General features: G+C 39.5%; 2 protein-coding genes across 2 annotated transcripts in view; one reads left to right on the top strand and one right to left on the bottom strand.

Moving 5' to 3' along the window:
• The window catches only part of ergic1 (endoplasmic reticulum-golgi intermediate compartment 1), a 131,968-nt gene extending 125,561 nt beyond the window's left edge, over positions 1 to 6,407 (bottom strand). Inside the window, exon 1 of the mRNA XM_060837112.1 lies at positions 6,310 to 6,407. The gene's annotated coding sequence lies outside the window, so the exon portion shown is untranslated. The remainder of the gene's footprint in view (positions 1 to 6,309) is intronic.
• A 628-nt stretch (positions 6,408 to 7,035) lies between these two features.
• On the top strand, positions 7,036 to 9,530 carry dusp1 (dual specificity phosphatase 1). Its single transcript, XM_060836765.1, has 4 exons — positions 7,036 to 7,525; positions 7,832 to 7,980; positions 8,256 to 8,475; positions 8,818 to 9,530. The coding sequence occupies exons 1-4, from the start codon at positions 7,156 to 7,158 to the stop codon at positions 9,180 to 9,182; spliced, it is 1,104 nt and encodes a 367-aa protein (XP_060692748.1). The 5' UTR covers positions 7,036 to 7,155; the 3' UTR covers positions 9,183 to 9,530.
• The last annotated feature ends 9,967 nt before the right edge of the window (positions 9,531 to 19,497 follow it).

Genomic DNA, 19,497 nt, shown 5'->3' with positions numbered 1-19,497 from the left:
AGATTAAAAATCATTAATTTGACTCATGTCTTCATGACAGTAAATAAGTCTGCTGTCCACTGGTAGAAACATTAGTAGCCACAGGACACCAGTGAAAAGGAACTGAAGTAGTGAAGGGGAGAATGCAATTTGCACCAGAATGCACAATCTGAAATAGTGATGAAAGTAGATTCAACAATAGCATTCAAAACAGAATTGGATAAATACTTTGTAGTACACAACTTTGAAGAAGTTATGAATGACTAAAGAAACACACGTGAATTTCTGAACAGAACTAGTGATTTAACTCAAATTCCATATTTATTTTTGACAGCAATTGTTACATTTTGTTTAGTTTTCAGCTCTGCCAAGTTGCTGGTTGGCTCCTCAACAATGACCTCAGGATTTCTAACAAGATTTACCAACACACCAAACTTCACTATTTTCTTAGACTGGAGTGCTTATTGGAGTCCTCTACAGCAGAACTTCTCCAACTTCAACTTCAAAGTATTCTTGTCCCTGGCATTGGTTGCAGACCAATCTTGTCCAGTGTCTGACCACATGCAGCCTTCATTTTTATGCTATGTCCTCAGTTACAAAGAGTATCAATTTTTGAGTAAGAGGCTGCCAACTCAGACATAGATATTTTCTAATCATCCTGTTCAGACATGTTATCACATATGCCTGAGCTTCATGAGGTCTTGGAGCAGTAGAAGCCAGGGAGGCCTCCAAAGGGAAGTGAGTGGGGTCAGTCATATGAAGGGAGCCTGGTCAGTGCATAAGGCAGGATAGGAGTCTTTCAGTAGGGATGTTTCTTGCTAATATTGGAGCCCTAAATAGGGCAGAGGGTCCCTGATCAGAAGCGACCTTGCACCACCACAGAGACTCAGTAGCCATTTAAGTGTAATTTATGCATTATGGCCCTTCCCCTATGACTGATAGCATTACACCCTTGTGACCTTTCATTAAACATTTCAAGGTCTTTTGGGGATGAAAGGAATGATTTCTGACATTACTGGGGAGTGGGAAAAAGAGAGAAATCAGATGATGATTGGGTTCTCCATCTTTTACCTCACCATCCAGTTTTATCACTGCTCCACCAGTGCCTCCAAGTGTAAGCCATGGATGTGGAAAGAGTAATTTTCAATCCTCTTGTGCATATGTCATGTCAATCAACTTCAAGTTGGTTGAAAGATGAAATCATTAAAATTAGCATTTAACAGGACATTGCAGTCAATAGACATAGCTTCATCGTATCACCATCCTATTATCAAACTGCAGCAAATCCCCTTCCAACTCTTATTTTTATTTAGTCTCCTACCCCTCTCCCTTCCTCTTGCTTAACATTGGTTTGCATTGCCCTTGGGCAGGCTTTGCATGTAAATTATTCCAATTGCAACCATTGGGAATTTACTCATGGTTGCTATTAGATGTGAAAAAACACTCAGGTGATTTGCTGATTGGGAAGAAAGTTCAGTTGTATGTAAAAGTACTTAGGGTCTTGGAGATGTACGGCACCGAAACAAATCCTTCGGTCCAATGCGTCCATGCTGGCCAGATATCCTAAACTAATCTAGTCCCATTTGCCAGCACTTGGCACATATATCTCTAAACCTTTCCTCTTCATATACCCACCCAGATGCCTTGCAAAAATTGTAATTGTACCAGCCTCCACCACTTCCTCTGGCAGCACCTTCCATACACACACCACCCTCTATGTGAAAACGTAGCCCCTTTGGTCCCTTCTAAATTTTTCCCTCTCACTTAAACATGCCCTTTAGGTCTAGACTCCCCTCGCCCCAGGGAAAAGATCCTGTCTATTTACCCTGCCTATGCCTCTCATGATTTTATAAATCTCTATAAGGTCACCCCTCAGCCTCTGACACTCCAGGTAAAACAGCCACAGCCTATTCAGTCTCTCCCTTTAGTTCAAACCCTTCAACTCTGGCAACATTCTTGTGAATCTTTTCTCAACTCTTTCAACATCCTTCCTGTAACAGAGAGACCAGAATCGCATACAATATTCTAAAACCAACGTCCTAACCCCTATACTGGATGCACTGACCAATAAAGGAAAGCATAGCAAGTGCTGCCTTCGTTATTCTGCACTCCACTTTCAAGGAACTATGATCCTGCACTCCAAGGTCTCTCTGTTCAGCAACAGTCCCCAGGACCTTACTGTTAAGTGTATGAGTCCTGCCCTGATTTGCCTTTCCAAAATGCAGCACCTCGCATTTATCTAAGTTAAACTCCATCTGCCACTTCTTGGCCCATTGGATCGAGATCCCATCGTATTCTGACGTAACCTTCGCTGTCAAGTACATCTCCAATTGTGGTGTCATCTGCCAAACTTACTAAATATATACCTATGTTCACATCAAATCATTTATGTAAGTGACGAAAAGCAGTGGACCCAGCACTGATCTTGTGGCACACTGCTGGTCACAGGCCTCCAGTCTGAAAGGCAACCCTCCACCAGCACCCTCTGTCTTCTCCTTTGAGCCATCACTTCTTGATATAAATTAAGAAAAAGAATCAAAGTGCAGCAAGACATGGACAACCTCCTCTGATAAGCATATATTTTCATACAACTCAAGGGTAAGGCAAATACCATTTTCAGTGAGACAGAATCTAACCTAATGTCTTCTTGACATTCAATTGTGTTTCTTAACATTCTACTGTCAGCATCCTATTGTTACCATTAATCAGAAATGGAAAATTAAATACTAGGGCTGCAACAGCAAATAAGGGACTTGAGTAGGGTTTTAGGTTGGGACCCTGACGTCAGGGTCAGTGCAGGCTTGTGGTGTTGAAGGTAGTATATAAGCATGGAAAGAAGATTGGCTAACTGCCAGAAATTGGAATGGAGGTGGTAACTTCAGGATGGCAGGCTGTACCTAGCAGAGTGCCACAGGGATCAGTGCAGATGCTACAATTATTCACAATACATATTCATGACTTGGATGATAAAAGTGAATAAACTAGAATCAAGTTTGCAGATGATATGAAAATAGGTGGAAAGGCAAGCTATGAGGATGACAGAGTCTACAGAGAGATAAAACAGGTTAAACAAGTGGTCAACAACTTTGCAGATGGAATATCATGTAGAAAAATGTGAAGTTATCACTTTGGCAGGAAGAACTGAACATTATTTTAATTGAAAAAGACAGCAGGAAACTACAGAACATTGGGATTAGGGAGACCTCATGCATGAATAAAAAAAAAGCTGGCATTTGAGTTCAGCAGGTATTAGGGACGGCAAATAGAATGTTGGCCTTTATTTCAAAAGGGAATGGAATATCAAAGTAGGGTGACTTCAGTATATAAAGTATGAATCAGACTACAGATGGAATCCTGTGAACAGATTTAGGTTCCATGCTTATGATCCACTGGCATTGGAGGCAGTCCAGATAAGGCTGTTTCCAGATATGGAGGAACTATCTTTCAAAGAGAGGTTGAGCAGTTTGTGTCAGTACCCATTGGAATTATGAAGAATGGAAGCTGACCTTATTGAAACAGACAAGATTCTTAGGGGACTTGACAGGGTAGATGCAGATTGGTTGCTTTCCCCTTATAGGAGATTCATGATGAGGGATTAATAAGAGGGCATACAATTAAGTCAGAGATGAGAAGGAATTTCTTTGAGGATAGCAAATCTATGAAATTCTTTACTGCAGAGGACTGTTGAGGATGGGTTATGGCAATACAGTGGAGCAGTCACTTGACAGTGATTTTGCCTAAGCTGATCAAAGAATGAACACCCCTCACCTCTCAATTAATGACATTAGATGGAGGAGCTATAGGAGAAACTACAACATGGAAGAAGTTTCAGTCTGTCCCCATTTTGTGACACCCTCTCTGTAGGCTGACCGGAAAATTCCAGATAACTTCTGATAATTACTTTCCATTGACCACTAAATTATCCAAACAAGTTAGTCACCCCAAATGTAGCTTTAAGCAATATTACGCTTCTGGCACTCTCTGTTCTCACTCCAATATCAGAGCAGAAATCCTGCCTTAGGTATTCTGTGGCAAGTGATTCACATCCAGACTCCTCAAAGTTCTTCTGCCAAGCAGAAGTCAAAACCAAAATGGCAGGCTTTCTACTTACCATGTTTGGTGCAGTTCCAACAACACTCAAAGCTTGACACAATTCAAGGACAATCTTGATTAGTACCCAAACTGTTACTTTAAAAATTCACTCCATCAACTATTGTTTCAGTCTGTGCCCATCTGCAAGATGCACTGCAACAAATTGCCAAGACTCCTTTGACAATACCATCAAAGTTTTGATATCTACCACATGGATAACCTACTGATTGTCAACATTAAGTAACAGTTTTTTTTCAAATATGTACTTGATATAATTTAAGATGAAAGGAAGGACAATTACCATAGTTTATAAAAGATGATCGTTATTTCTACTAAATTCTAATATGTAACAACTAAATTATTATACAGGATATTTAGGTTGAAAGGCACCACTTTGCAAACACAGGGTAAGGTAAAGAGGGTGGTCTCCATAACTATCACAGCCAGCATGGAGATTGAAACATTAAGACTGAAGCTTTAAGTTTTCAAAAAAAAATGTCCTGGGCTTCTGACCATACTTCATAATTATATTACGTATACAATGAAATAACTACCAATTATCATGTGCTATGAATGTGTTACTCAAGTATTTTTTAACAACAGTCATATAACTAAACCACATGTTCTCTGTTTTACAGTGTAAAATTTTCCATTGATGAGGAATAGCACTTAAAATATGGGATTTTAACTTGCTTGCACAATACATTTGGGGAATAAAATGTTTTATATAGCATCTATGATTATTGCTGCAAACAATTTTAATACAGACCAATATTTCATTGGCAAGTTATGGAAACACCCAAGATATTATGAGGCTTAACTGATGCAAGAGAAATCAAAGGAAAAACAACTATTCACATTAGCATTTTTTGTAGATATTTTCATAATCAACTTATTCAGAAATGTTGTTATATACCTCTGGAGAAAGTGGGACTTGAACCCAGGCCTCCAGTTCAGATGTGGGGACAATACTGCTGGGCGACAGAAGTCCCCTTAAGTACATGGTTTGATCTGTAGATATTTTGATCAACTTGTCCATGGATGTTATTACACACCTCCAAAGCAGGTGGGATTCAAACCTTCTTATCCAGCTAATTAAGACAATCATGAGTTAGGAATCAAGTGGTACCAGATACTCTGTCTAACTGCAGCTATGTTTGCACTTAATTGGTCAAGGAGAAAGAAGCCATGGTGTCTGCCAATACATTTGAGACCTTCTTTGACCAGTAGAGATTGGAGTGTAGTATTTAGTCCGAAATCCTTTATTTAATTGTCAAGTTCCCTTTTTTGGATTAATTTGACAATTTATGCTTGTGGTGCTGGAGAATGGACCTTTTCAACTTATTTGACTTGGTGATACTGGTCTTAAGGATTCAATTAAAAGAATTGGATTCTTGCTGATAACTCATGGTATCAAGTGATTTAGCTTCATTATTAAAGGTTTAATGTGTTTTTTTGCAATTGTGTAATATTCTTAAACTCTGGTAAGTCAAAAGAAAAATAAACAAGACTCAGATAGAACATTGAAAGTATTGTATAATTCAAGGAAATCAAAGTTAGCTTCTTTTACCTAAATTGAATGCAGACAAATACTAGCCACCTTAGTAAGTCAGGTCATTTGTAAAAATATACCTCAACTCTACCAATTGCTTCATTTATCGTTTTCCTGCCATACACCAGTCTGGTGACTTAATGTGTCTATTGCATCTGATTTTACAAAGGAGTAGAAGTATTTCTAGTAGTCACCGTCCATGCTAAAGTTGTCCTATTTTCGTTAATTGACACCTTTTATTTCACTGTATTCCATGAACTGACAAATGTTAAGAATTTCGTACAGGACGTAGATGTGCCAAATACCATTGATTGTAATCGAGTAAAGCGCGGAGGCATTCACGTTTTCTGACAAATGTTGTTCTTGCCGATTTGGTGCAGCAGTCTTAATAGTTCTGGGCTCCGATTTGGTTTTCTGAATTGCTAGCTACACATATTTTAGATACTTTGCTTTGTAGTTGTATCAGATATCATGAAAATATTATTCCACATGTTTTAAGATTTAACTCACTCGCCGCAGCAGTGTAACTTTGTGATTATCGGTTTGGGTTTTTTTCCGCCTGTTCGTCACTTTAAAAACAAATCGAACTATCCTCTCCGAACGATTCGTACTTTGAATTAAGCATGAAATTCCATTAGAATGAGTTTAATCTAAATTTATCAAATTAGTAGTTAAAAGGAAAATACCTTGGTTAGTTTTCACAAATTAAACCCGTGAAGTTAGTAACGATCTCATCTCCTGAGCCTCTCTTCGTGAAACACCTAATTTCTGTGAACATGCGCGCATATAGAGTCAATGACTTTGCAGGTAACTTCATACTGAGATCCTATTACGTTACCATTTTGGTATCTTTCATGGTACTGTGTAATAGAATTAAGTCGACTGGGTGGTAAGAGCTCCTACACGGCTTAATTTCAATTTCACCCCAAGTTAAAGGATGAAGTAGAGCGTTCTCCGAACCACAATAAATCAATAAACTAGTAAACGAAAATGTGATGACCTAACAACTTTATTTCTCCAAGTGATTACGTAAATCAGATAACCGCTGGTTAATCATTACACAAGTTAACAGAGAGATTTTAAACTTGCACAATCTCGAGAAATAACATGCTACTGACTGTGAAACAATGATCGGAAGGAACCCTTGAGTGTGTGCTGTGGCAGTGTCCTTTCTCAGCTGGAGCGAAGACGCCGAGAGTTGCTGCTGGTGTTTTGAGGTGACATCACGTTGTTTGTTTCCAATTGCACAGCAAACAAGCGGGATGTCTCTCCCTGGCACACGTCAAGGGCAAGGCAGCTCACTTCCACCAGGCGCCGAGTGCGTCACACAATCGCATCACGTGACAGCCGCCGCGTCATCCCCATTCATAAAAGTGCTCTATAAAAAGGCGCTCGGAGAGACAGGGGCCAGAGTAAGGGGAAAGCAAGGCATCCACACTGAGATAAAGGCAAAGCAAGCAGCCGGACTGTCACAAAACTCGAGGAAGCGGCGGAACTGGCTTCTTGAGCATCAGTTGTCTACATCAGCAATTATGGTCATGATGGAAATCTCTAGTGTTAGTAATGAAACTCTTGGACAGCTTCTGAAGGAAGATCCTTCGAAATGTTTGTTGCTGGATTGCCGATCTTTCTTCGCCTTCAACGCTTCGCATATCGTAAATTCGCTCAACGTCCGATTTAGCACCATAGTAAAACGAAGGGCGAAAGGGACAATGGGGCTTGAACACATCGTTCCGAATGAAGAGTCCCGCAAGAGTTTAGTATCTGGTCTTTATTCTGTAATTGTTGTATTTGATGAAAGGACTTTTGAGTTTGAGCTACTCAAGAAGGACAGCACTGTACTCTTGGCGGTTAATGCGCTATGCCGAGAATCCTATGGGGCAAGGATTGTTTTTCTCCGAGGTGAGTGTCAACATAAAAAATCGCTCTCCTGTAAGGATTATATACCCCACACTTACCCAAACCATTCGTTACCTCGAACGAAATCTTAAATAGCGGTTAATTGTTCAAAGTTACAACCCTAGCATATGTGATTCTGTAGTGTTTCGTATTAGAAAAGATTGTTTACATCAGTGAACGAATTATAACTTTGAATAAGTACGATGTTCCTTCCCGTGCGTATAGTTTATTAGTGTATACTACAATAAATGTGAAATTAATTGCCTAAGCTCTGTGAACTAACCAGGTCTGCATTCGGTTTGATTTCAGGTGGCTACGATGCGTTTTCCTCGGAATATCCAGAGTTTTGCACTAAACCTTCGCCTCCGTCGGGATTATCTTTACCTCTAAGCGCCAGCAGCAACCCCAACAGTGCAGAGTCGAGTTGCAGTTCCTGCGAGACTCCTCTATATGATCAGGTCAGTTCACACACAATTAGGGGAACCACTTAATGTTTGCATCACATTGTGAAACAGCAGTTGCATTACGCAACACTCCCACCTAAAGTGAATCATCTTAAGATAAACTCATTTGCATACTGCCTGGTAAAATGAAGAATTTAACCTCCATTTATATTTGACGCCTCAAAAGATAGTCTGTTACTGGAGGCATTCGCTTCCTGCAATGACGAGAATTCGGATGATCGGTTTTATCCTAAAGCTGACGGCTGATGTTTTCCCTTTTTTCTCTGTAGGGCGGGCCTGTCGAAATCCTCCCTTTCCTCTACCTCGGAAGTGCCTATCATGCGTCAAGAAAGGACATGTTGGACGCCCTGGGGATCACAGCTCTCATCAATGTCTCTGCCAACTGCCCGAACCACTTTGAGGAGCATTATCAGTACAAATGCATTCCTGTGGAGGACAGTCACAAAGCGGACATCAGCTCCTGGTTCATTGAGGCAATTGAATTTATAGGTAAATTCTTGTTCAGTTAAGCTGTAAACATTTTAGCTCCGCGAGAAGGAATTTTCAAACTTGGGTTAGACTTTCAAATTAAAGGCTATTAGAATCTTGTAACAGGTAAAATACTGAGCACCAGCATTGTTCTACCAGGTGATGGAATTTGACCTTTAGCATTATATAATTTTAGTCTTCCTGTTAAATCGGACAATTAATTCTGAAATCTTTAAAATTCCAGTCATACATTATTTATGGTAATAACAAGTAGTAAAATCCGAAACTGTGTGTGTACATATTGTCCTGTATGTTGTTTTAAATCGAGTTATGTCCTAAATCAGATCTGTTGTTCCTTCCCAGACTCTGTGAAGAATACTGGCGGCAGGGTATTTGTCCACTGCCAAGCTGGGATATCTCGATCGGCCACGATTTGCCTGGCTTATCTCATGAGGGCGAACCGGGTGAAGTTGGACGAAGCGTTTGAATTCGTGAAACAGCGCAGGAGCGTCATTTCCCCCAATTTCAGCTTCATGGGACAGCTCTTGCAGTTTGAGTCTCAAGTTTTGACCCCTTCGTGTGCTACCGAGGCGGCCAGCCCCTCAAATAACCCCCCGGGCGCTTCCACTCGATTCGTCTTCAACTTTCCTGTCTCCATGCCTGTCTGTCCAGCAGCTAATTCCCTCAACTTTCTGCAAAGTCCCATCACCACGTCCCCAACCTACTGAGATGGAATGGACTGACTTTTGAGACTAAACCAAGTAAAATAAGCTGAAAGGTTATGTTCACTTTTTTAATGTACAGAAACCGATTAACGATTTCTAGACCAGAAGCTCTTGATTTTGAAGAACGTAATACCTCAACCAGACCCTGCACTGTGTCACATTCTGAAAACTGTCTGGAGAGGGTGCAACTGGCGTTTTAGCACTTTTTTTTATACATTTCTTTTAATATTTGACGGAACTGTAAGTGGCAACAGTTTATACTGACTGTCGGTTTGATAATTTATACAATTTATTTATTTACGTATTGACTATTTTGTACGAATCCAATAAAACATTTTTTTATATATATAACGTGTTATTTTGGTATTTAACCCTAACCTAGTCTAACTTTTATTCCTACTGGAATCAGCAAGTTGTCTTTATAAGGTTCTATGATTTTTCTTTCACCTCGAAAACTTCAACTAGTAAAGCACATAGCAATTCATCCCTACTCAGTCTTCACTCTGCCATTTTATTGCTTTTTCTATGTGGTTGCACAGTACTTATTTAAAAGATTTCGCTTCAGTCAGTGTTATTGATCGCTCCAGTGCTGCATTACTATGGCATTAGGCGAATAACTAAACACAAAAGATGTATAAATGTGTGCAACAACGTATCCTAATACCGTTGATCTGTAGAGGTCAGTGAACTTCTAGGAATCTTCAATTGTATTATAACCGTCAGAGCAAGTCACGTTCAAAACAAATCTAAACCTTAATTTCCATGCTGTATAAACAATGGATGTGATTCCAAAAAAAAAGTCTACTTTGTTAATCTTTCTGACCGTTTCTTTTCTTTCCCCTCACCTCCCCTCCCTTCCTATGCAAATATTCTTTCAAATTTTAGAAGTGGGAATAATAAATTAGTGCAGATTTCTGCTGAGGTTTATCTTTCAATGAACTCAACAGAGTCGCATGTGATAATTTCTAGGGAGAGCAGTCTCTCGTTGACTAGGCTGGCCCTGTTTTTGTGTGTGTTAACATCGACAACGTCTATAGTTTCACTGGGACTATTTAGAAGCTTGGAGGATCTTTAAATATCTCAACTCTACGTAATCCAAAATCTTCAAACATGCTGGTAGGAGGAATTAGTTACAAATCATGGTCCAGACGTGCCCTTTCATTATGTCTAATGGAACTAGTTTAATTTCATAGTACCCTGTCCATTAAGTACAAAAATATATTTTTGATATTACAGTCTTGGTCTTTCCACCAATAACAGAAACAAGCGTACACAGTCCTCTTTATAAAACTAGTTCTTTTTAAAATGTTCTGTTTGAAGTCCTATTTATCCGGAACTTACATTTAAACGGTAGTGGGCAAATAATTGAGGCCGAATTTGGAACTGAATGGAGGGAAAGAGTATTCCTAGGCATAGCTTCTGAAAAAGTTATGAAGAAATGAGAATCATTCTCTTTTGCTGGTTACTACACCAATAGACCAGAGAAGGAGTTCAAGTTCTATAATGGTCATTTCAGAATTATAATAAAATTGGAGAAAACTGACCAGCCAGCATTTTTTTAATGGTTAATTCATGTCGATTAGGAAATTAATTCTACATTCTGAATAGTTTGGTCTGCATTTATCTCAAATCCAGAAGATGAATACTTTTAGAAATTACCTAGGAAGTCATTCAGTTGTAAAAGGGTAACAAAGCTGGGAGAAAAATGGTCAGATTGACAATACAACCCACACCCTAGGAAATGAATACAAAAATTTAACAATATTTCCTCATTTGGATCTGAAACAAGTGCATGCATCCTGTGTACCTTTATAAATTAAACCATGCCCAGAACACTCAGGATATATGAGTTCTAAACTTTCAACTTAGAAGACATTTCCATTGTCGTAATTAAAAACACGGCAAAAGGAAAGTACAGTTTGTCCTATTCAGCTGAAATAATGTGTGAACACATGCAACTCCTATATGCACGGTTCTACAGTTGCAAAACTCAAGCCAAGTAAACAAACATACGAAATCTCAACCAAGAACCTATCCTAAAGGTTTCATAATGACGGTGTACTTGGATCAAAAGTAAAGATTAGCGAAGTTATTTGTCTTGGCGTTAGTTTAATCGTAGATCAATAACGTTGCTAAGTAACGAGGAGGAGTTGTTCCTCCGAAGTGTATGACTGGTTGCGTCTCCATGGGAACCATAGGGAGTTTCCTGAATCGCACAAGGAAGCTGCGCGTCACTATTTGTTCTTGGCCACCAGCCCGGCTCCTGCTCAGGCAATGTTTATACTGTATGGCTCCAAGTCTCGTAACAAAATGTTGCTTTATAGGAACATATCATCAGGCAATCAGTGTATAAAAATTATCCCTCACATTTCTTTTGGACACATACTTTCATAAGTATACAAGTATAAGTATCATATACATAAAGATGCAGACCCGCTTTAACGTATGAGTAAGGAGCAGGATTAGATCAACCAGCCCTACGAGCCTGCTCCTCCGTTCAATAATATAATGGCTGGTCTGGATGTGGTCTCAACCCTACTTTATTGGAGTCTGATCCCTAATAACCTTTGACTCACTTATCTGTCAAATTTAGTCTTGAGTAAATTCAGTGACCCAGCCCCTATTGCTCTCTTCGGAGGGAATTCCACATGCTCACAACTCTCTGAAAGAGAGGGAGAAAAAAGCCCTAATCTCTTTTTCAAATTTCCCAGTTAAAAAAATATATTGTTACCCCATATCTGTATGCACATGACGAATGTACTTGGAAGTTGAGCGTGTTTATAGGAAGGAACCGATTGGAAGACATCAGCTAAATGTTCATCAGTGATTATGAGTAACTTTGACAAGGAGGTGTACTGTACAATTACGTATGTAATCCGAGCAAAGAGCTTTACAATAAGCTAGCTGCTTCTAGTTCTGAAGACGGGTCACTGAACTCGAAAGGTTAATTGTTTGTCTCTCCAAAGATGCTGCCAGACCAGCTGAGTTTCTCCAGCAATTTCTGTTTTTACTCATTTCGGATCTGTAGTTCTTTGTTTTGTGTTAGTTTAAGATAAACTGTCGTAGAAGAGCAAGAAATGCGAGTTTTTAACGCTTCGTATATTCGCATATGTATTTCGCCGAGTAAACCTCTTCTGACTTATTTAAGAGATCAAATTCCTATTGCTTACTTTAAAACAAGGATGGACGATTTCATTTCAAATAAATGTGGATGTCGGCTAAAATAGGACAACTGGTAGGACTCCACAAATACATGTCGAAAATAGATTGAGATTAATCACATCTTTTAAAAACACACATTTAATAACACATGAACTGTTAGGAGCTAGGTACTGATCAGCTGCTCAGGATCTGTTTCACTTTTCAGATGACTGGTAGGATAATTGACACCGAACCATTCTCCTGAGGGTCACCTTAGAAAAGGAACTAACTCCAGCCCCCAGTCAGGTGCTATTTTTAATTGGGCGTCTTGCTTGTTCTATTATGGAAGATCGCTGCAGCCGCTCTTGAAGCAGGCGTATGGCCAGCGGCGCTGTCACTCAGGGACTTTCCATGACAAGGGCCAGTGGGCAGCCCATCGCCTGAGAGGCGTCCACACGGCAACAACGCACTGACGTTGAAAACAGCGAAAGAACAGCGAGACCCGAGAGGCACTGCGTTCCGCTCATTCCTCAGGATGTGTCCCGCACGTTCCCACTGCAGATGTCCCGCCGGAGGTCACGCCGGATGTACTGTACTTCTATAATTAGAAACATTGATGGGTCGAATTGCAAGTGAAGCATTTCGTTTTTTTTCACAGACTGAAATAGCTGTCAACGGATGGATTTTACATCCTGTTCTCAGTATCGGGATATCTCACTCTCTACACTTTGCCTCTCTGCAGATAGAGAACTTCCGCCGGCATTTCGCTGGTAGATAACGTAACCATTCCGGCTTCAGCACCATTTTTAAACCAAATGCTGAAGCTGCACTTTTTTCCCCCCTGCCTTCTGTATTTTCCCGAAAACACTGTAATTTGCCTCTGAGCCAACACTAGGATATTACAATTCAAACAACTGGTTAGTATACAGAGTAATTTGTAAAAACATTAGTATTAATCGCATGCAAACTCACATTCCGTGGTGTTTTTAATCAGTTTAATACGGGACATGGAAACCGTACTTTTTAAAAGATTATCAGAAATAGGAAGCCGTGGTTATATTTAGCGGAAATAGTCCCACATTCTGCTCGAGTTGCTTTATTTCCGATAATGAACAACACGATTAAATGGTTGTTCCAATCCTTGGAATATGGGGATGATGTGCTGGAGTGTTACGAGCTGTTGAGATCGGCAGAATTAGAGTATTACATTAAGTTGCAGAGTAAATCAGAACATCCGTGATTGCAGATAAATAATTTCTTAGAAATGTGAGCAGTGCCGGATGAATGACAAACAATCGCTTCATTTTATCGGTCCCAAACTGTCATGGAAACTATTGTAGCGGCTTCCCAATGATCTCCGCTCGCTGTTTTGTGTCTCTCTCCGATCAAGCCCGAAATAATATTCCACATATGTTTACAGTCGCAAACTGGAATTTAAACTGGCGGGAGGGACACAAGATGTTGATGGAGCCTTGGATTGAAATTCAGACCCAGTACTTGAAATAAAATCCTAGGGCATCCATTATTAATATCTTATTAATATCCTGTTAATATTCGAAAACGCTTTGTCATACATTCAAATACCTTACTTCTAAGTCATGATTGAGAAAAAATATACAGCAGACCATTTTGTGAACTTCCAAATTCAAAACTAAAACAAAGACAATCCTTTGATCGGGGAGCTGGAACATCTGTTATGTAAGTGGCGGCTAATCACAATACAAAACGCGGGAAGAACGTTATTTTAAAGGGGACACTTATGATGTTGGGGAATGGCTCAAAATGAGAAGTTTCAGATAAGAGTCGTAGAGGTGTACATCAAGGAAACAGACCAGTCCAGCTGGTCAATGCCGACCAGATATCCCAAATTAATCTAGTTCCATTTGCCAGCAATTGGCCCATATCCTTCTAAACCTTTCCCATCCAGATGTCTTCTAAATATTGCAGTTGCCTCTACCACTTCCTCTGGCAGCTCATTCAATTAATGTACCACCTCTGCTTGAAAAAGTAGGCCTTGGGTCCCTTTTAAATGTTTCCCCTCTTACATTAAACATATGCCCTCTGATTTTAGATTCCCCTATTCTAAAAAAGACCTTGGCCATTCACTCTATCTGTGCCCCTCATGATTTTCTAAATCTCTATCAGGTCGCCCCTCAGCCTTCAATGCTCCAGAGAAAATAGCTCCGGCCTATTCAGCCCCTCCCTGTAACTCAAACCCTTTGACTCCAGCAACATCCTTGTATATCTTTTCTGCACCTTCTGAAGTTTAATAGCAACTTTCCTATTGGGGGAAATTAAAAAAAGTTTTGTGAGATCTGTGCTGGGCACTCATTCCCCATCCCTAATTGCTGAGTTCGACCAATTCAGAGGGCATGTAAGAGACAGCCACATGGCTGAGGATATGATCACAAGTAGGCTCAACTGACTAAGGAAGACAAAGTTTCTTTCCTAAAGGACAGATGAGTTTTATAACAATTGATATGATTTTCACAGTCAGCATTGCTGAGAACTGGTTTTCCCTTTCAGAATGACTAACTGAATTAAATTCCAGCATTGTAATGGTGGGATGGAGGCTGAGCATCTGATGAGAGTGGCTGGTGGGGACAGCTGAAGATCCTAAAAGGGGTAGGTGGTAGGAAACCTGAAAGTCATTGAGAGGGCGCAGACTGGAAACAAAATACAATTGGCTAAGCAGCCTACAAGATTCTAAATGAGTACATGGTAGACAACTGCCGTGAGAAATAGGTGGGTGGGGGAACAGAGTGGACAAAGCCAACATTCTTAGTCCCAAATGTCAATCAACATTGCAACCAGTGGAACCCTATGACGTAGGAGGGAGTCAAGCAAAGGGAAGTTTGGGGGAAATTATTGATTTATGGGGATTGAAAAGTGTACTTTTGGCACATGGGGTTGTGGGAAGGTAGTGGTATTTTCAGCTCAGTGATTCATTTTAATATGCATATTTTTATAAAATGTGCTGGTTATTAAGGAGAGTTATAGTGTCATGAAGTACATTGTAAATGTTAGGCACAAAACAGATTTAAAGACAATGATGTAAAATGATGAAAAGTTTGATAAAAATTCACAATGTGATTCTTTGGAAATTAAATAGTATGTTGTAATTTTTGTTGTTTAGCAGAAGCAAAGATTTATGATTCAAAAATATTTTGAAAATTAACATGAAATATTTGAAGTAATAAAATCTCTGTAGGATTTAAACTGGCTAATTTATTTAAATATTATGTTGTCATGTTGAAGTATTCTTATGAAGTTGAAGTTTAAGATGTTGTGGACAAAGATAAAAAAAGATTAGGGATTAAAGTAGTAGGGAGATATAATATAGCAGGAAAAGATGAGGGATAGAATACAGGTGAACATATTGATGGAGAGTGAATTGAAGAGAGTTTGGTACTTGGTGGTAAAGTGCAAGCTGAGTGAGTAATGGTGAAAGGATAGAGGATGGAATTTAAAGAATGAAAGAGTTTGTTTGTGGTTGCAAAAGAGATGAGGTGAATATCAAAATTAAATGTGTTAAGGAAATAGAGGTTTATAAGTATATATTATAAACTATTTATCTAGTTGGAGCAAAGTTTTGGGTATCAAGTTTGAGGTTCATTAGTGAATAGTGATGTGAATCTGAATTTGAGAAAGATGAAGTTTATAGATGTGACTGGAAATTGATTTGTGAAGCAAGTTTACAAGTGTTGGAGAAATAAGTTTTGGGAGGAATAAGTATGCCAGTAAGATAGGGGAATCCTGGAGGCAGGGAGCAGTGTGTAGTGATGGGTCATTGATGGGAAGGTGTTGCACAGTGTCAAAATATTGTGATGATGCTACTGGGATGAGGGAGAATTTGGAATGTAGCCAGGGAAATGGTTTTGGAAGTTCCACAAGAGCAATGTGTTGAATGTAGTAGCACTAAAGACTCAATGTGTGGAAATTTTCTTATTTGTTCATGTGGCATAGGCAATACTAGTGACACTATGTCTGTTGTGGATCACGAGTGCTAGGAGTGCTAAGTTGAGGTTCTGGATGTAGGTTTGCTTGCTGAGCTGGAAGGTTTATTTTCAGACGTTTCGTCACCATACTAGGTAACATCTTCAATGAGCCTCCGGATGAAGCATTGCTGACAATTCCTGCTTTCTATTTTTCGATTTGGGTTTCTTTGGGTTGCAAATCTGCATCCACTAGTGTTAGGAGTACAACAACATGTGTGTGAGGAGGAAGGAATATGGGCTGCATGAATGTTAGGGGCATTACAGCAAGAGGACAACTATGACTGGTTGTCATACTGGGAAATAATGTGTGGCCATGTCGGCATATTAGACTGTATGAAATCAGTAACTGGGCTTTTGATAGCAGGGGATGCACTGGGCAGTGACTCTGATATCAAAGATGAGTATGTGGCAGTACTTTAATGTGGACTTGATACTGAAACATTAGATATGGTGCTGCTGCTGATTTTCAGGACGTGGTACTAGGGTGAAGTGGAACTCAAGATATAGGAGAATGGTTATGCAAAAATTTGGCACGTGCAACGATTTAGGACTGGGAAAACTTAGTGAGGAGTTATCAGTATGTTATAAATTTAAAGTAGTGTGTCCGGATAAGTGCATGAACATATGAACCTCAAAATGAAAAACAAGAAGAGGCCTTGCACTCTCTCAGGCCTGCTCCACTATCCATCATTGCTGATCTGATTTCTCCCTACTCCTGATAATCTTTCAACATTTTGCTCATCAAGAATTTGGCTACTTATGCCTTACCATTTTCAAAGGCCCTGTTTCATCACCTTTGCGGGATGAATTGAAAGGATTCACATTTATCTGTGAGAATAAACCATCCTTACTTTGACCTTAAATGGATGACCTCTTATTTTTTAACTGTGATCTTTAGTTCCAGATTGTCTTATAAAAGGAAACATCTTTTCCATGTCAACCCTATCAAGGTGCCACAGGATCTTTTTATAACAATCAAGTCACCTTGAATTCTTATAAACATAGCCTGTTCAATCATTCCTTGTCAGAAAACCTTCTCATTCCAGATATATGTCACCGAATTGTGTCCAATGCATTTACATTCTTCCTTAAATAAGCCGACCCTATACAAAGTACTCCAGGCATGGTGTGTCAATACCCTTAATAACTTGAGCATAATCTTGCTACTTTATACTCAATTTCTCTACAATGCACAAGAATATTTTATTAGCATTCCTAATTTATTGCTCATAGCCACTTATTACTTTTGTGATTCACACACTGGGATATCCAATATCCCTCTGCATATCAGAGCTCTGCAATCCCTCACCATTTAGATAAATTTTTTTTATTCTTCTTCCTGAGATGGACAGTCTCACTTTATTTCCAGGTTGCATGACATTTGTAGATCTTCGCTCACTCACGTAACCAATCTATAACCCTTTGTAGCCTCCTAATGTAATCTTCATAACTTACTTTGTTACCTATCTTTGAATCATCAGCAAAATTAGCAAGCATACCTTCTATCCTTTTATCCATCCTATCCATGTTTCTCATAATTTTATATATTTCTAGCAGGTTGTTCTTCAGCTTCTGATGTTCTAGTGAAAACAATCCAAGTTTAGCCAATATCTCCTTATAGCCAATAGACTCCAATCCTGGTGAATGTCTTTCGCATCCTCTCCAAAAGCTCCAAATCTTTCCAATAATGTGGTGACCAGAACTGCACACAATACACCAAAAGAGATCTAATTAAAGTTTTATACAGTTGCAACACGACTTGCCAACTTTTGAACTCAATGATGTATGCCTTCTTTACCATCTTTTCCAATTGTGTTGTCACTTTCATGGAGTTATGGACTTGTACCCCAAGGTCTCTTCTTATATTAATGCTCCTAGGTGCTCTGCCATTTACTGCATTTGGTCTCCTAAAGTGCATCATCTCACATTTGTTTAGACTAAACTCCATCTGCCATTTCTGTGCCCACTGATTAATATTCTGTTGTATCTTTTCATAACCTTTCTCACTATCCACAATTCCACCAAATGTCGCATCATCTGCCGATTTACCCATCAGACCAGCTACATTTTCATCCGAATCATTTGTATATATTCCAAACAACAGTGGTCCCAGTACTGATCCTTGCAGAACAAATGGAAGCCTTCAAAATTAAGACAAAAGAGTTCAGAGACAGTATCTTTCTGTTAGGGTGAAAGGAAAGGCTAGTAGGTGTAGGCAAAGCTGGATGACTAGAGAAATTGAGGTTTTGGTTAAGAAAAAAGAAGGAAATATATGTCAGGTGTAGACAGTAGAGATCGAGTGAATCCTTGTAAGAGTATAAAGGCAGTAGGAGTATACTTAAGAGGGAAATTAGGAGCGCCAAGTGGAGACATGAGGTAGCTTTGGTAAATAGAGTTAATGAGAATCCAAAGGGATTTTCTAAATATATTAAGGACAAAAGAGAGAGAATAGGGCCCCTCAGAGATCAGCAAGGCAACATATGTGTGGAACCATAGGAGATGGGGAAGATACTAAATGAGTATTTTGCATCAGTGTTCACTGTGAGGAAGGACGTGGCAGATATAGAATGTGGGGACATAGATGGTGACATCTTGAAAAATGGCCATATTACAGAGGAGGAAGTGCTGAATGTCTTAAAATGCATAAAGGTTGATAAATTCCCAGGACCTGATAAAGTATACCCTAGAACTCTGTGGGAAGCTAGGGAAATGATTGTTGGGTCCCTTGTTAATATATTTGTATCATTAATAATCACAGGTGAAGTGTCGGAAGACTGAAGGTTGGCTAACGTGATGCCACTATTTAAGTAAGATGGTAAGGAAAAGCCGGGGAACTATAGACCGGAGAGCCTGACATCGCTGGGTTAGTCGTTTGAGAGAATCCTGAGGGACAGGATGGTCATGTATTTTGAAAGGCAAGGACTGTGCATGGGAGATCATGTCTCACAAACTTGATTGAGTTTTCAAGGTTTGTGCGAAGATTTGTAGCTCGGGTGCTCGTTGTTGTGGTTCTGTTCGCCGAGTTGGAAATTTTTGTTGCAAACGTTTCATCCCCTGGCTAGGCGACATCATCAGTGCTTTGGAGCCTCCTGCGAAGTGCTTCTTTGATGTTTCTTCCGGTATTTATAGTGGTCTATATAGTGACCACTATAAATACCGGAAGAAACATCAAAGAAGCG

The sequence above is a fragment of the Hemiscyllium ocellatum genome, chromosome 16 (assembly GCF_020745735.1).
Source record: "Hemiscyllium ocellatum isolate sHemOce1 chromosome 16, sHemOce1.pat.X.cur, whole genome shotgun sequence".
Lineage (NCBI taxonomy): Eukaryota > Metazoa > Chordata > Chondrichthyes > Orectolobiformes > Hemiscylliidae > Hemiscyllium > Hemiscyllium ocellatum.
Note: the sequence above shows the minus strand (reverse complement) of the source record. Positions and strands in the feature narration are given on the sequence as shown.

What these genes read in the sequence shown, in the direction of transcription:
- dusp1 (XM_060836765.1), top strand. Translation starts at nt 7,156, where the DNA reads ATGGTCATGATGGAAATCTCTAGTGTTAGTAATGAAACTCTTGGACAG. An exon ending in AAGGATTGTTTTTCTCCGAG is followed by an intron (nt 7,526 to 7,831) that starts GTGAGTGTCAAC and finishes GTTTGATTTCAG; the next exon opens with GTGGCTACGATGCGTTTTCC. An exon ending in AGACTCCTCTATATGATCAG is followed by an intron (nt 7,981 to 8,255) that starts GTCAGTTCACAC and finishes TTTTCTCTGTAG; the next exon opens with GGCGGGCCTGTCGAAATCCT.